The following is a 16,806-nucleotide window of genomic DNA, read 5'->3' on the forward strand; positions in this document are numbered from 1 at the left end:
TAAAACCAGAGAAGCCTGCAATGAATAGACCAGAGTCGTTTCGAAGAACAAAAGAGACTAAGTGACTTAAGTTTGAGACTAAGTGACTTATTTGAAACTTAAAGAATCTAAAGGACTAACATGATATTTTTGTCAAACTTAAAAGAACAAAAGAGATATTTAGCCTATTAAATACTAACGATCTATCAAACTAAGAGATTAAACTCAACTTAATTAATTTCATTAAATACAAATCTTAAAAAATTTGAATTCGATTCCTAAGTAAAACTCAAACTTTTTTTTGAAGGAAGTAAAACTCAAACTTTAAATTATTAAAATTCATTTCTCAAAAAATCGAAAGGTTAACCTAAAAGAATATACTCACAATTTTATTTGAAGAAAAAAGAATATACTAACAATTTGTGAAAGAAAATATAAAATAAAAAAGGTGTTTAGTCAAAAAAAATAAGTATGTTAATTTATTTAGCAAGGGTGGGTCCAGGCGGTCGAAAAACCCAGAGCCCAAAGGAAAGGAAAGACGCCATTGACGAAAATCATCTGAATCTGAGAAACACATACATACGCGTAATTCCTATCGGTGCGAAACGAAACGAAACAATCAAAGGATCATCATTTCCACATCACATAGGTACGCTCTCTCTCTCTCTCTCTCTCTGCATCCAAATCGAACGCATAATCCATTTTAGATGCTGTTTTTTCATCATAATTTAACGCATAACCAAGTTCCATTTCAATTTTCAAATTTTACGATCTATGACGAAGCTTTTTTGAAGCTTAAACTAGGGACAATGATTTTGCAAAAGCTACACTTTGTAGCTTCAACAATATCACATTGTCACCGTGATTTTGTCCAATTCACTCTAATACCAAACATGTACCAAGACTTTTACCTCACATTGCCACCATGATTACTTAGGCTCTGTTTGGATAAACAACTTAATTTCCAACTTACATCATGTACGCTTATGAATAAGTTATTTCCATTGCACTAAATAAAATAAAGTCAGATTCTTTCCGTAGAAGCTATAAACTTTTTTCGTAAGCTATCTTGGAGAACTTATGAAAATAAGCGTAAAGTTGCTTATGAAATTTGTTTGCATAAGTTCTCTCATAAGTGCTTATGCCACCAGATAAGCTCATATAAGCCAATCTAAACAAGGCCTTATTATGTAAACAATCATGTATAAGCTATTTTCATAATAAAAGAGAAAATACAGTAAAATTGTTTTTCTAGAAGTTATTATGGAGAGCTTATTGAAATAAGTTAGAAACAACTTGTGGATATGTCATAAACTGTTTTCATAACTTCTCCCGAACACTCTGACAATTGGTTATGTCATATAAGCCCAAATAAGGTGTTTACAATCAATCCTAACACAACCTTAATTTGCTAATGTAGGCTACTTATTGAGATGCTCGGTTTATTTTAATTATCTTTGGTGATATTCTTCCTTGGTTTTATTTTTCATGATATCAAGATTTATGTGCAAATCTAATATTTTTTTTTAATCTCCTTGTTGCTTGCAGAATACGGCTGTTTAAGTTTGTTTCAAAATTGTTCTCTTTTAGCATTGCAATGGAGGTGTAGAGAATATCTATCTATCCACAATTAGATGCTCAGAATTCAACAATGAAGCGTTACGTTTACATTGATGATGATGAAACATCTCATGAGTTTTACTGTGATAATCGGATATCAAATAGAAAATATACCGTATTGAACTTTCTTCCGAAAAATTTATGGGAACAGTTCAGGTAAACTCTCTGCTGATGCTGCTTAATATTCATTGCAAGTGTTCTTAAATAGTGGCGCTAATAGCATAGCAAATTTTGAAAGAAACGCTATTGTCCCACAATACGCTCTCTAGTACAAGATATTTTGAAATAGCAGATCGTGGAATTTGAACAAACCGCTATTTTCCGCGATCTGCAATTGACAACACTGCTTCAAGGGTCTCCAGCATGATCTCATTTCCTGTCATCTATGACATGATACTAAATAACTGAGGTTTCATTACAAGGAGGGAAAATTCATATTTTCGGATCCTCTGTTTGGACATGCATCATATAGTTTACACTATGGAAACATAATTTTAAACAGTGAAGTAAATGTAGGTTGAGAATAAAACATCAATGGAACTCATCTTAGATTCTAGTGATTCAGCCTTTTTTTTATATTGTCCAAGCCTCCTCAAGTGTTATGAATTATTCCATCCGTCCCAAATTATATGTTGTTTTGACTATTTCACACAAATTAAGAAAGGTAATTTTGTACCAAAAAAAAAGGTAACTAATTTGTTTGAGAAAGATAAACTATAAGTTATTTTACAAAACTATCCTTCATTAATGGTATGAGAAAAATAAATTAAAGAATTGAAAGAAGAGATTAATAAATAGTTAGGGGTATAATAGGAAAAGTAACATTTAATGCTTCATTGCTATAAAAATTTTCGGACAATTTTTTTTCCCAAAGCGACTTATAATTTGGGACGGAGAAGTATTACACACATTTTCCTTGAGGCAAAACATGCTTTTCTTTGGTGGGAAATTTGTGTCGAATTTCTAATGAAATATAAATATCTTTTAATCCATCTGATTTTCCCCCTCTTTTCAGCCGGTTCATGAATCAGTACTTTTTGCTGATAGCTTGCCTGCAGTTATGGCCTCTCATTACTCCAGTTAATCCTGCCAGTACATGGGGTCCACTTATCTTTATTTTTGCCGTCTCTGCATCAAAAGAGGCCTGGGATGATTACAATAGATATCTTTCAGACAAAAAGGCAAATGAGAAGGAAGTATGGGTTGTTAGGAAGGGCGTCAAGAAACTTGTAAGAATCATATTTTACTCTCTTAAATATATTTTGTGTTTCTTAGCTTAGGCCCAGGAAATATCTTTTAGTTGATAACAGAGCAACCCAGCAGTAAAACAAGTTAAAAAGGACTTAGCTTACAGTTTCCTGCAGTTGGTCATCATTTGAATAACTATCCTTCATTTTGTCTTTTAGTTTATAAAGCAGTACAATCTATTCATTTTTTTTTTTAAGATATTGTTACTCTTTCATTTCGGTATGATTTACTCTGACTTTAGTCAAAATCCTTTGCATAGGTTATCTGTTAGGTTTTTGAAATATAAGAAATTATTTATGGGTTTCCCCTGTATCAATGTTGTAGGTAGTAAGAGTTATGTGAGCTTCTCATTTTAAACGACAAATGTGGTCTGTTTTATGTAAATCTAAATTGTTTTTGTTGTTGTTTCATTGATGGTGTTGCAGATTCAAGCCCAGGATATTTATGTGGGTAATATAGTATGGCTACGTGAAAATGATGAAGTTCCTTGTGACCTTGTTTTGGTTGGCACATCTGATCCCCAAGGAGTTTGCTATGTAGAGGTAATTAAGTCATGAATCGTGCTAAAACTGGTCCTCTGCCTGTGTGTGGCATTGCAGCAACCACAGTTCCATTATTATCTCTTTTTCTTTTTTCCTCTTTTTGGGGAAACAACAACACAATTCATTACGTACATTTCAAGAACCTTATGATATGGCATTATGTTCAGACTTCTGCACTGGATGGTGAAACTGATCTTAAGACCCGGGTCATACCTCCTGCTTGCATGGGAATCGATGATGAATTATTACACAAAATCAAGGCAAGATTTTATCTATAGTGTAACTATAGTTTGTAGAATTGTTTGAAGTTTACTGTCAATTGGTAATTATGTAGGCAAGCTTATTACTTACTCTCGTTCTTTGTGTGTGTGTGCATGTGTCTAGGGTGTAATTGAGTGTCCCAGTCCAGATAAAGACGTCAGAAGATTTGATGCAAACATGCGATTGTACCCCCCATTTATTGATAACGATGTATGCCCTTTAACCATTAAAAATACAATTCTTCAGTCATGTTACTTGAGAAATACTGAGTGGGCATGTGGAGTTGCTATCTATACAGGCAAGTCCATGTATAACAACACATTTAACTCTTAGAGCCATATACTTAATCAGAAAGTTTGAATTTTATATCTGATATGTTAATTTGTTCAGGTAACGAAACCAAATTGGGCATGAGTAGGGGTATCGCAGAACCAAAGCTCACTGCTATGGATGCCATGATCGACAAATTGACTGGTGCTATATTCATATTCCAAATTGTTGTTGTTATGGTTCTTGGCATAGCGGGTAATGTTTGGAAGGACACAGAAGCAAGGAAAGTATGTCACGATTTGGAACTTCATTTCTTATGCACTTTATAATTGAGTCAAATCCTATGCCCGTTAGAAGTTAGTACGTTGTTTTTGTGGTCTTTTCATTGCTATATTAATCAAGTGATTGAGCTCAAGTGGTTAATGAGCTCCACACAAGGATGAATAATTCGGGAGAACCCGAATTCGATTCTTGGGTGTAACAATTCTTGACCAAGCTTTACTTACCTCCCGACTGAACTCCGGATTACTAGGGCTCTTTCCCTTTAGGAGCCAGAGGGTTAACACCAAAAAAAGAATATTGTCCTTTCATTTAGTTGTGATTCCATTGAGGGAGCTCGCATCCTTTGCAATTTTTATTTTTGTTTCTAGTAAGACTAGGTTGGTTTGTTTGTTTTTTGCTTCCTTTCTGTTTCATGTGGACTACTCCCTCTGTCTCAAATTAGGTGTCCCTTTTGAGTTTTACACGGTTATTAAGGAAATGGTTAGTAGTGTTGATTTTAATGGTAAAATGTGTTTCATTTACTAAAATACTCATATTAATTATAGTTTGTCAAGTAGTTAGATGATTAAAATGTATGATTGGGGAAAAGGATAATAAATGTTGCATTGGTATTATGAAAGGGACAAATAATACGAGACAAGGAAAATAGTAAATAGGACACCTAATTTGAGAAGGATGGAGTAATTACAAAATCGTAAATTGTACTCTAAATGAAGGTCTTTGGTTTATTTTAGGATATAACTCATAATCCTTTGCATCATTTTGCTATTGTATTCTTCAAGGATTTTTTCCGCATTTTACGTATGTTTAAACTTTTGCCATGTTTCAATGCCTTTTCTGTAATTATTTTCTTGAAGTTCCCATGTTTTGAAATGTTATGTTTTAGGTTGGACCCTAATGTTTGTTTGTTTGTTTTTGTTCAAGCAATGGTATGTTCTTTACCCTCATGAAGGCCCTTGGTATGAATTATTGGTAATCCCTTTGCGGTTCGAGCTTCTTTGTTCCATCATGATACCCATTTCAATTAAGGTGAGCCAGTGGTATATGTTTTGGAATTCCATTCCATTATATTATATATATAATTCTTCATGTTTTTTATTTATATTCTCATTTTAAAAATAACCATAATAAAAACTTGAGCGGTAGTGGTAATCTTTTGCAGGAAGAACATTGGTGACCGTATGTACTTAGTGAAAGGATGCCATTAAAACTAATTAATTATCTTGAACTGATAATTATAGTGCTAATGCCAGTTTTTAGTTAATTTTTGATTATTTTAAATGTGACTATATCTAAGATTGATACAGACAACTGTTCCATCTCTGGCAGGTATCTCTGGATTTAGTGAAGAGCATGTATGCAAAGTTTATTGACTGGGACCAGAAAATGATTGACTTAGAGACTAGCATTCCATCACATGCAACAAAGTGAGTGGTTGGTGTATCCTGATTACTAATTACTTTGATGAAATAGAACTTTAACACATTTGTTTATGAATCATGTTTGTCATATGTGACAGTACAGCGATAAGCGAGGACCTTGGACAAGTTGAGTACATTTTGACGGACAAAACAGGCACCCTGACTGAGAATAAAATGATATTTAGAAGATGTTGTATTAGTGGTATTTCCTATGGAAATGAGAATGGAGATGCATTGAAAGGTATGATTGGTTGGTGAAATTCTTTACTTGTGTTGTTGTCATGTAGTAACTTTATTAGAACCCTTTTCTTAACTGCACAGTTTGCTTAAATTGACGACAACTTCACATCCGGATACCAATTTTGTAGCTTGATATGTTGAAAATTTCCCTAATAAAAGAGTTGGTTTCTTGTGCTGAGCGTGCACTGTATCATATCTTAGGCACATTGACCTTGCAACCTTAATGATCTCAGAAATTCAATACAAATTGTGATGTTTGCATGTACAAGAAATAAGTCGTAATTTTGGTTCCTTCAACAACCAACCTAAAGGGTGCAGTTGCATTCTAAATAAATTGAAATTGAAAAAAATGCTTAAGCTTACACGGTTAAGCAGCAATGCACTTGACACTTATTTGGTTCTGGTATATAACATAATTGTTTTTCATGGAATTCCTCAAAACGTTAATTAGCTGAGCTTGCTCTCACACTTAAGGTATTCCGAAGGGCTCTAGCATTACCAGGTCCAAATGTTTCCTTAATTCACCGGTCTTATCTTAGTTTTCTTATTTAAGACCTGTATTTAACTGAAGTACAATATTGGGTTTCTCAACTAATAGGCGTTAGTATCCTCGGACATGATCAAGATGGAACACTAGTTTTTATAGAAATAAATCTCTGGTACATGAACTGAATGTAGTACGGTGAAGAGTATAATTAATATATTGTTCCTTTCTTCACCTTCCAATACTTATGCATGCACCCATTGATGTTTTTCTTTGATCACTGAATGTTGTATGATGATATTTGTTTTGGATTGCAAGTTTTCCTGCTTGATTAATTACATCCCGTGATATGCAGATGTAGAGCTTCTTAATGCTGTTTCCGGTGGTTCTTCTGATGTTGTACGATTTCTTACAGTTATGGCGATATGTAATACTGTCATACCTACACGGAGGTGATTCTGCTTTCATCCTTGCTAGGACCCAGATATGAAAACTGTTAAAAGTCAACATATTTCTTAATTAAGACATTTTTATTAAACCTTGAGAATAATGGTTTAAATTTATACTTGTTTCTTGTACTGTTGTACATAGTAAAACTGGAGATATCTTGTATAAGGCACAATCTCAGGATGAAGATGCTCTTGTTCAAGCTGCTGCTCAGTTGCATATGGTTTTTTTCAACAAGAGTGGAAACATACTTGGTACATTTTATTTGCTATTTGTTTTGGAAGCATGGCTAATTAGTTGGTTACATAGGCTCATATAATCATGTTCTTTAATATTTCAGAAGTCAAGTTCAACACTTCTATACTTCAGTATGAAGTCCTGGAAACCTTAGAGTTCACCTCTGATAGGAAACGAATGTCAGTAGTGTTGAAAGATTGCCAAAATGGGAAGATCCTTCTCCTGTCAAAAGGAGCAGATGAGGCTATTCTTCCATATGCTCGTGCTGGTTAGATTATTTGTTCTTTTACTTATTTGTATTTTAACACAATCAAATACTCTCTCCGTGCCAAATTTTATGACTTTTTGGCCATTTCTCACGTATTAAGAAATGTAATTAATTTTGTACGGGAAAGAGATATTATGAATTGTTTTACAAAATTGCCCTTAATAAATGGTATGGGAAAGATAAATTAAAGAATAGAAAGAAGAAATAGTAATAAATATTTAATGATATAATAGGAAAAGTAACATCAATGTTTCGTTGGTATTGTAAAGCGACATATAATTTGGGACAAATTTTTTTTTTCCAAAGCGACATATAATTTGGGACGGTGGGAGTAGTATTTACAGGGTCTTTCTTTCACAACTGTTTGCAAGTACCTTACCCTCCAACTTTGTTATATATTTAGATGAATTGGATGGCTTCAAAACTGACTTAACCGATCTCTAGGCTTGGATTCTGCCTCAAAATGGTGAATTTTTACAGTGCCCACTCTACAGGCTGACAAAAAATCTCGTGTTAAATGAAACCCAAAACTAAGTCTGTGATTTGGACTTCCAATCACGGGGTAACATACCAATGAATATATCCATGTCTGTGTTAGGAACCTAAGAATTGAATCGAAAGGAAATAAAGAAAGAACACTTTTATTGATAAAATAAGGAAGAATTGGAGAGAAAACTCTTCTCCAAGGGTTTTCCCCTCTACATTAGAGCCACTGCCCTATCACGAAATTACAAATCTCAATAATTCCTCTATCCTTCTATTCTCCTATTTATACATGCTACTCTATAATTAATCAATTAACTAACTCCTCTTTATCTCATATCCTAGCAAACTAACTCTACTTTATCTTATATCCTAACAAAGTAACTCCTTATCTCATATCCTTACAAAGTATCTCCTCGCTGTATTATACTAAGTCCTTATCCTTTATTCTATACCTTAACAGTTTGTCTATCTATCTATTCTGTACTACACATACGCTCGCGCGCACACACACACACTTTATGAATAACTATGCCCAACAACTGCAAACAGCACCATCAAAAGAAGTTGAAAAACAAATCTGGTGCAACCAATTAGAGTCAAATCATTACAACGTCATGAACATGAAACATTGCTTTGATCAGTTGGGATTTTCTCTGAACTTATTAGGTCAATTTGGCTGATAAAAGTTCCAAAACTCAACTGAAACAAATGACAAACTGCCCAGAATGTGATTACTCTAATGCCTGCATTTGTTGAACAGTTATTTAGTTGTATGATTGACACCATAACTTACTACAGGGCAGCAAACCCGGCATTTCATTGAAGCTACAGAGCAATATGCTCACTTGGGATTACGCACACTATGTTTGGCGTGGCGTGAGTTAAAGAAAGATGAATATCAAGATTGGTCTTTGATGTTTAAAGAAGCTAGTAGCACTTTGGTTGATAGAGAGGTAAAGGACACACTTGTTACTGATTTTATATAATGTACAAGAACTTGCCTTCTCAGTTTAATATGCTTCACAGTGGAGAGTAGCCGAGGTCTGCCAAAGAGTAGAACATGACTTGGAAATTCTTGGTGTTACAGCAATAGAGGATCGTTTACAGGTGAATATGCTGACAGCAATCTATTTTAGATAGTTCTTACCTAGTGAGAAAAGGCCTGACTGTCGTTGGTTGTTGTAATCTGATTTAATATAGTATTTTTAAAATCCTCCAATTTTACTGAACTTCTCTCTATTTTAGATAGTTAAAGGGATTAAAGGGAGAATAAGTTAAAAGGACTTCCCTTGTGTGTTTCTGTGATGAATGACCGACCATTCATTCTTTTTAATTTGATATCTTCCAGGATGGAGTTCCTGAAACAATAGAAACATTAAGGAAAGCTGGAATAAATTTTTGGATGCTAACAGGTGACAAGCAGAATACTGCAATACAAATTGCCCTGTCATGTAATTTTATTTCCCCAGGTAGTGCACATTTGTGATCATGCACATTATTGTAGTTTTATTCTGTGTCGTGTAAATAGTACCCTTATTGTGTTCTGTCTGTTCAAATAATTAAGCTACATAAAGAGCCTCAATATGATCCATGGTTGCCCTACCATTCTCTTTGTTCATGTAGAAACAGACGGACTTTTCTGTGTGTTTATGTGACAGATCTCTTCTTTATGTCATTTATTTGAGTAAAAGTGTACAAGTGGTAAATCTGTCCAATTCCTCAACCAAACTGATGGCAGGGGTGGAGCTAAATATTTTAATTGGGGTAGCCCAAGAGAATGAATTGCATATATGAAAGGATTAATTTAAAATTTGTTTTCAAAATCAAATTACATATAAATGAAGAAGTCTGTGATGTAAACAGACTTGCAGGGTGATATAGCCCCCCTCAAAGAACAATTGGTCTCTCTGTAACTGATATGGAACTTCACATAGTTCCTTTGCTTGATTACAAAAAGGCTCATAATAAATGTTTTCACAGCTTTTCTTTATTTTCACCCTACCCTTTTACACCTATTGGATGTGTGTTTTTCACTTCTTGTCGGTCATCCTTATTTGTTTGTTTATTATTCCGAGGGGTGATTTAATATTCAAAAAGCATTAAATTTTGAGACTTTTCTTATTTTTCCGTGTCCAAATCTGATTAAAAAATTGAGGTGTGAGTATTGGATTTTTTTTGAAGGATTTAGCATATGAAACATGCGGGATATGCTGTACTGAGCATCATAAAACAGTTTTTTGTATCTGTGTGAATTAAACTCAAGTGTCCAACTCATAGCGAGGAAAAGCATACATCTATACCCTTCATTCAAACTATATCTAACAACACTTGGATAATTGGAAATACATAAAAGCTTAATAATAGAAAATATCTAGAAAACCTTATTTGTGTTGAAAATGTCTAAAATCCTATCACAAATTGAAGTTTCTGGTCACAGCTAGGACTATCAACATAGATCAGCACAATAGGTTCAACTTTACTTTACCTAACTTCTGTGCCTGTAGTCCCATTTTTGAAGAGATTGGATATGTGAGGATGTTCACAATTTGCTTTAATTTTTATTGTTCAATTAGTGTTATCCATCCTTCTTTAGAAGGTTTTTAATTTATGATGGTAATACTTAAGAACCTTTTTCAATTTCATCCCTTCTCAATTCATAGAACCAAAGGGACAGCTTCTACTAATTGATGGAAAAACAGAGGATGAGGTTTGCCGAAGTTTAGAGAGAGTGCTTCGTACAATGCGGATAACTACCTCAGAACCCAAGGTATGCTTACTGACTATCAACTTAAATCCAATAATTGGGAAGCTTCGCTTTTTTGATATTCCTTTTCTGATTTTTAATTTGTTGGCATCTTTTGGACTCTGGAGGATATCATTATTATTTTCTTGTGGTGCTTTTTGTCTTACTTTTATTTCCCTCATAATAAAATCTAGTGACAAGCTGCTTGTATTTATCGTATGCATACTGGATTTTTGGACTAGTATATTAAACAAGTATATTATGGATCAAGATAAAGGTTTTGAAGTTAATATTTTCATTGTTTTGCTACGTCAAACAGGACGTGGCTTTTGTTGTTGATGGATGGGCTCTTGAGATTGCACTTAAGCATTACCGTAAAGCTTTTACTGAGCTGGCAGTATTGTCAAGGACTGCTATATGCTGCCGTGTGACGCCATCGCAAAAAGCACAGGTGTTTTTTTTACTACAGTATTTGTGTATGAAATTATGTTGCCTTGTCTTGTTTTAAGAAGTTATGTTTTACATTCATTTTCTTGGTTTCTCTTCTCCTTTTTATATTCTTCGAAAAAAACTTACCAGAAGACGAAGGACAAGATAAGACCAAATATCTTTTGCTTTACTCTTAGTGGAACATAATACTACTGTTGTATTTTTTCTGCTAATTTATCAGAAAATTATGGCAATGTTGTGACTTGTATACCACTACTTGCTGCAGCTTGTACAGATCTTAAAATCATGTGACTATAGAACATTGGCAATTGGTGATGGAGGGAATGATGTAAGGATGATACAACAAGCAGATATTGGTGTGGGCATCAGTGGCAGAGAAGGATTGCAGGCAGCAAGAGCAGCTGATTACAGCATCGGAAGTAAGACTTTGTATAACTTTCTCCTTTGAGACGATGATCTGTATTCTAGTTTTTAAAGAGTTTTCCACATATCTTTTTCTTTTCTCCTGTTTAAAATTTATATTACGTTCTTCTTAGCAACCATAGTTTGATTCAACACTCTTTTGAAGGTTTATATTTTATTTTGTGGTTGGAAATACGAGGCAGATTGGTGGTTTCTCGTTCTTGTTTTATCTGCATGACTACATGATTTCACTTATGATTCTTTTGTTAATATGCAGAGTTTAGATTCCTAAAGAGATTAATTCTGGTCCATGGCCGGTATTCGTACAACCGCACAGCATTTCTTTCGCAGTATTCATTCTATAAGTCCTTATTGATATGCTTCATCCAAATCTTGTGAGTTTTCTACCAACAACGGTCTTCGTTTTTCTTTTCTTCTTCAAGCACGAAACTGTTTTGAACATAGATGCCTATAGAAAAACATTCTGAATGTTATTTCAGTTGTGTTAACAGTACAATCACTAATGTCAAAAAATCTAACAATACATATTTACAACAATGCCCTTGCAAGTAATGTGGGGTAAATGTTTGCGAAGCACACAGAAACCCCCACAATTGGCCCAGAAAAAAAGGAAACATTGACAGTGTGTTATTTTTCTTTTCACTTTATTCTTTAGTGGTTATTGTTAATGATTATGATGTTGCAATGCAAGAGGACACTTCAATTTCTTTCTATTCTCAAATTTTTAAGGTTCTGACAAGTTATTCCATTTCAGTTTTTCATTTATTTCAGGTGTGTCTGGAACCAGCCTCTTCAATTCGGTTAGCTTGATGGCTTATAATGTTTTCTATACTAGTGTTCCTGTTCTAGTCAGTGTGCTTGACAAAGATCTTAGTGAGGAAACTGTGCTCCAGCATCCTCAAATTTTATTCTACTGCCAAGCGGGAAGGTTTGCCATTTTTGCTGTTATTATCCCTGGCTTTTTTAAATGCTACCAAGCCTTCTCATTTTTCACAGAATTTCCAGTTCAGTACGACTCAAGTTTTTAAAAAAAAAACATTGATAGCTTAATTTTTATGACTAAACAATTAAAAATTATTACAGCTGAAGATCCTTTTTAACAAACCAACATGTAAAAATTTTATTTAACTTACACTGAATAACAACTTCATTGATGAACATCAAACTAACTTTCAATATTGCAACAGGCTTCTAAATCCTAGTACATTTGCTGGATGGTTTGGGCGATCCCTCTTTCACGTAAGTGTTGTTCATGAGCATATTTATATTTTGATGGTCACCAATATTTATAAATTACTGAATTGTAGGAAGCTTATCATCTTGAGCTGTAATGTGTTCCATGAAAAATAGAAAAAAATTCTGCTCTAAATCTATTATTTAATTACATGAGCATATTTATATTTTGATGGTAACGAATATTTATAAATTACTGAATTGTAGGAAGCTTATCATCTTGAGCTGTAACGTGTTCCATGAAAAATAGAAAAAAAATTCTGCTCTAAATCTATTATTTAATTACAGAAACATTTTATGCCTTATAGGTCCTAATTGTTATTGATTGTCATTTGCAGGCAATAGTTGTATTTATAATAAGCATACATTCATACGCCTATGATAAGAGTGAAATGGAGGAGGTTTCAATGGTTGCACTCTCTGGTTGTATATGGTTGCAGGCTTTTGTAATAACAATGGAGACCAAGTAAGCTTTAATATAAGTAAAGCTTCTCACAATACAATGTCACTTTGATTTTTCAACTTTAGATGCTTTTCTGTTCTTAATGAATTAAAAGAACTAGCTTGGTTTTTTACATTTCCCTCCCCTCCCCTGACCTCCCTCTATTTTTAAAAATTACACTCTGCTTGCTTGAGAGATGAATATGCATCACAGTTTAGCCCATCTTAATACAAGATATTTTCATCATTGTAATTCTCAGCATCATGTGTAACTTAGTTTTGAACTCATACTATTGACTTTGGGACTTCGAAAAATAAAATACAGAATTTGGGTGAACGTCTAATACTGATAGTAAGGGTATTTATATCTTAATTTCATCCTTTTAAGTCCTAAAATCAATAACAGGAAATTCAAAATAGCCATTGGTAACACTACTAGTTGTAGAGAAAAGAAAAATAACCCAAGAGGCTAATTCATATCTGCTACCATACACTAAGATATTTGTTTATATTTAAATAGATTAAAGGAAATACTTTTTATCTTTCAAGTGAGAGGAGTGTAGTTTTTTAAAATTTCAGAGTAGTGTAATTTTAAAAATTAGAGGGGAGAGGTAGCGTAATTCAAGCATCTCAAGATAGGGAAGTATAATTTTCTTTTGCTTGGTTGCATATGTAGTTTAATTGGCAAGGGAACTGGGAAAAGATCATATAGTTTTAAAGTACTTGTTAGTTGCTTCAATCTGCTGGAAAAATTTATATTGTTTGATTGTCTGACCTACGTTTGATGCCTGCAGTTCCTTTACAATATTGCAACATCTTGCAATATGGGGTAACTTGGCTGGCTTTTATGTCATCAACTGGATCTTTAGTGCTCTTCCTTCGTCAGGGATGTATACAATTATGTTCCGGTTGTGTCGACAACCATCATATTGGATAACAATTTTTGTAAGTACCTTAGTTCATCTGTTGCCATCCATGGAATGATCTTCACTCTCATTTTAACTGCCCTCTCTTCCCTTTCTCCCTTCATAAAGGATGCATACAATGATTTTGTTGTTTTTCTATTTCCTTTATTTTATGTAAACAAAAGCAAATAGTGACATTTTTGTTATTATCAGTAAAAATATAACTACTGAAAATGCAAATAACAAACATAATCCCCATTATTTCTCCTTTCCTTTGTTAATTCATGAGATTTCACAATAAATCTTGTACCAAAATCTTATACTTAATACCATATTCATCAGAGTTCCTTTTTTTTGAAAAAGAAATTAAATATTGTTCTTTTTCCTTTATGAATAAATTAACATAGACCATGGACCTAGTGAGAAGCCAAGTTCATGCACATTTCTTTTTGGCTAAGCATTTTATTTATTCATTGCATTGATTATGTTTTGATGGGAACTATACTTCCATACAGCTCATGACTGCAGCCGGGATGGGTCCAATTTTAGCCATCAAGTACTTTAGATATACATATAAGTCGAGCAAAATCAATTTACTTCAGCAGGCTGAACGCCTAGGGGGACCAATTTTGTCTCTTGCCACAATTGAACCTCAGCTCAGATCTATGGAGAAAGATGTTTCTACCTTGTCAATAGCACAGCCCAAAAACAGAAATCCTGTATTTGAACCTCTACTATCAGATTCTCCTAATTCCACGAGAAGATCGTTTGGAGCAGGAACACCATTTGAATTTTTTCAGCCACAGTCAAGATTATCACTGTCTAACAACTACACAAGAAATAGCAAGGACCAGTAAAATCAAAAAGCAGTTGGAAGAGCACCATATGCTGCAGCTTAATTTGTATATCTTTTTTTGATAGAAACTAACAAAGTACATTGTCTCCTTCAACAAAAAAAAAAAAAAAACAATGTACATTGTCAGTTCCTTGTATACTGATATTTATTTTTGTAAATTGTCTCCTCTAAAGTGTCATTATATAATTGCTGACATAATGTTAAAAAGGAAAGAAATGCTTACAAATCTATAAATTATTATCTGTTTCAGGCTCCAATTAATAGGTAAAACTTTTCCTTTTCTATCTGTGGAAACTTGGAAAGGGTAACAATTTAAATTTCAAAAACAATGATTTTGTCCAATAAGAGAATTCAAGAACAGTGAAAACGCCATAGGCAACCCATGAAATGCAAAATATGCTGTCAATATATTCTAAAGGAGGATGTGGGACATGGTTGTGCTGAGATGTCAACATAACAATCTGCAAATGCAGAGTTAATTTACTGACCATTTGAATCGCTGCCATGGAAAAGAACCTAATCCACAAGGACTATGTTCTCTTCAGCTGCACATAGCATGAAATATCCACATGTCATGGCAAGAATTGAAAGTGCTGTCGGTAGTTGTGTAAGCATTCTGCATGCATGCATATGCATAAATTAGCCATCACCAAAATTTCACTCACAGGTGCCAGCAGTACACCTCACTCACGGGCAAAGAATGTCACAAGCATGAGTACCTATGGGTTCAATGTCCCACATTAGTTATTATTGATTTATTAATAGTTGAAAAATGTTAACTAGTTAAGAAACCAAATATATATTTTTTTTCTTGAAACTTGTTTAGTCGATCTCTTAAAAATGTATAAGATACTATTTTCAATATATATATATTTTTTATTTTTTTAACAAATGTCTTGGGTTACTAGTTAGGAGTAAGGATCATTTTCATTTGGGATAACTTTTTTCTGTAACTCACTAGTTAGCATGATCATTTTAGTAACATTAGTCTTTTGGTAGATGAAAATAACTGACAATAAAGGCAAGGGCAGATAGGGGACCTCAGACTTAAACACTCCAGCCGACTGTTTTTGCATTGAGTTGTTTCCCCATTGCACACTACTCCAAAGATAACCCTATAATTTACTCCCCTACTGCCCTAGTTGTCTAGCTGTCCTTTTAAGGAAGGATATTAAGTTACCAACAGTTCAACACGCATCAGTTCAATCATAGACCTATGCATTTAGGATTTGCAAGCACAAGATATTCGCTGATAGAATTCATAAGTGGGATTATTGTTGGACCCTTTTGGCCTAAAATAAATGCATGCTTTTCACCCCACTCATCATTTCTGACTTCGGTCTCCCTGAGGATATCATAAATATTTACTCATCTTTTTGTACATTTTATCTTGAGTATCAGACAAAATGTTAGATTAGAGAAGTGTCTAATGTGATCTAAATGTCGTGATCCGTGTTAATTTGATCAAAACAAACAATAACAAATACAGTATATGTTGAGTTTTGAGGTATTGATGTTTTTTCTTCTTCTTTCAAATTGACGACATCAATTCGGCAACTACCTCAATTCTGAGAACAAATTATACTATGTTAAAGTTTCGAATGACTTTCAAACATAGTCCAATGTGATCATGTGTGAAACTTCACTAAAAACCACCGAGGGACCATGAGGGACCACCACATGCACAGGCCGATATGGACCTCTCTAACACCATCAAACGAACTGCTAGCCTAGACTGTCTTTAAAGTACAAGAAAGAACGATAACAACAAACTTGAAAATATTCTTCAACAAATTTTACTTCTTTTATTTTTCAATTGTGTGAATTAGACTTGAATTGAATGAGTTACGGTTTTTTTTTTTTTTTGAATGGTGAATACTTTGAGTGTATTAGTGGGTTAAATTATACTTGCTTGCCTCCCCTCTGGACTCATCATTACTCAAAAATGGTCTAAAGCTTCACCGATGTTT

The 16,806-nt window shown here is 33.8% G+C and overlaps 1 protein-coding gene across 1 annotated transcript; it reads left to right on the plus strand.

The window, feature by feature from the left end:
- Nucleotides 1–535: 535 nt before the first annotated feature.
- Nucleotides 536–15,093, plus strand: LOC146950541 (phospholipid-transporting ATPase 2). Its single transcript, XM_085746461.1, has 25 exons — nucleotides 536–628; nucleotides 1,528–1,755; nucleotides 2,615–2,828; nucleotides 3,273–3,389; nucleotides 3,557–3,649; nucleotides 3,774–3,948; nucleotides 4,041–4,207; nucleotides 5,127–5,231; nucleotides 5,532–5,629; nucleotides 5,722–5,864; nucleotides 6,703–6,799; nucleotides 6,939–7,048; nucleotides 7,135–7,299; nucleotides 8,584–8,738; nucleotides 8,812–8,892; nucleotides 9,134–9,254; nucleotides 10,446–10,552; nucleotides 10,848–10,979; nucleotides 11,244–11,397; nucleotides 11,658–11,775; nucleotides 12,156–12,329; nucleotides 12,589–12,640; nucleotides 12,973–13,100; nucleotides 13,870–14,020; nucleotides 14,496–15,093. The coding sequence occupies exons 2-25, from the start codon at nucleotides 1,631–1,633 to the stop codon at nucleotides 14,835–14,837; spliced, it is 3,324 nt and encodes a 1,107-aa protein (XP_085602587.1). The 5' UTR covers nucleotides 536–628; nucleotides 1,528–1,630; the 3' UTR covers nucleotides 14,838–15,093.
- The last annotated feature ends 1,713 nt before the right edge of the window (nucleotides 15,094–16,806 follow it).

Source organism: Medicago sativa, chromosome 2, assembly GCF_051527215.1.
Source record: "Medicago sativa cultivar Bolivia chromosome 2, Bolivia_mono, whole genome shotgun sequence".
In the NCBI taxonomy this organism is placed as follows: Eukaryota; Viridiplantae; Streptophyta; class Magnoliopsida; order Fabales; family Fabaceae; genus Medicago; species Medicago sativa.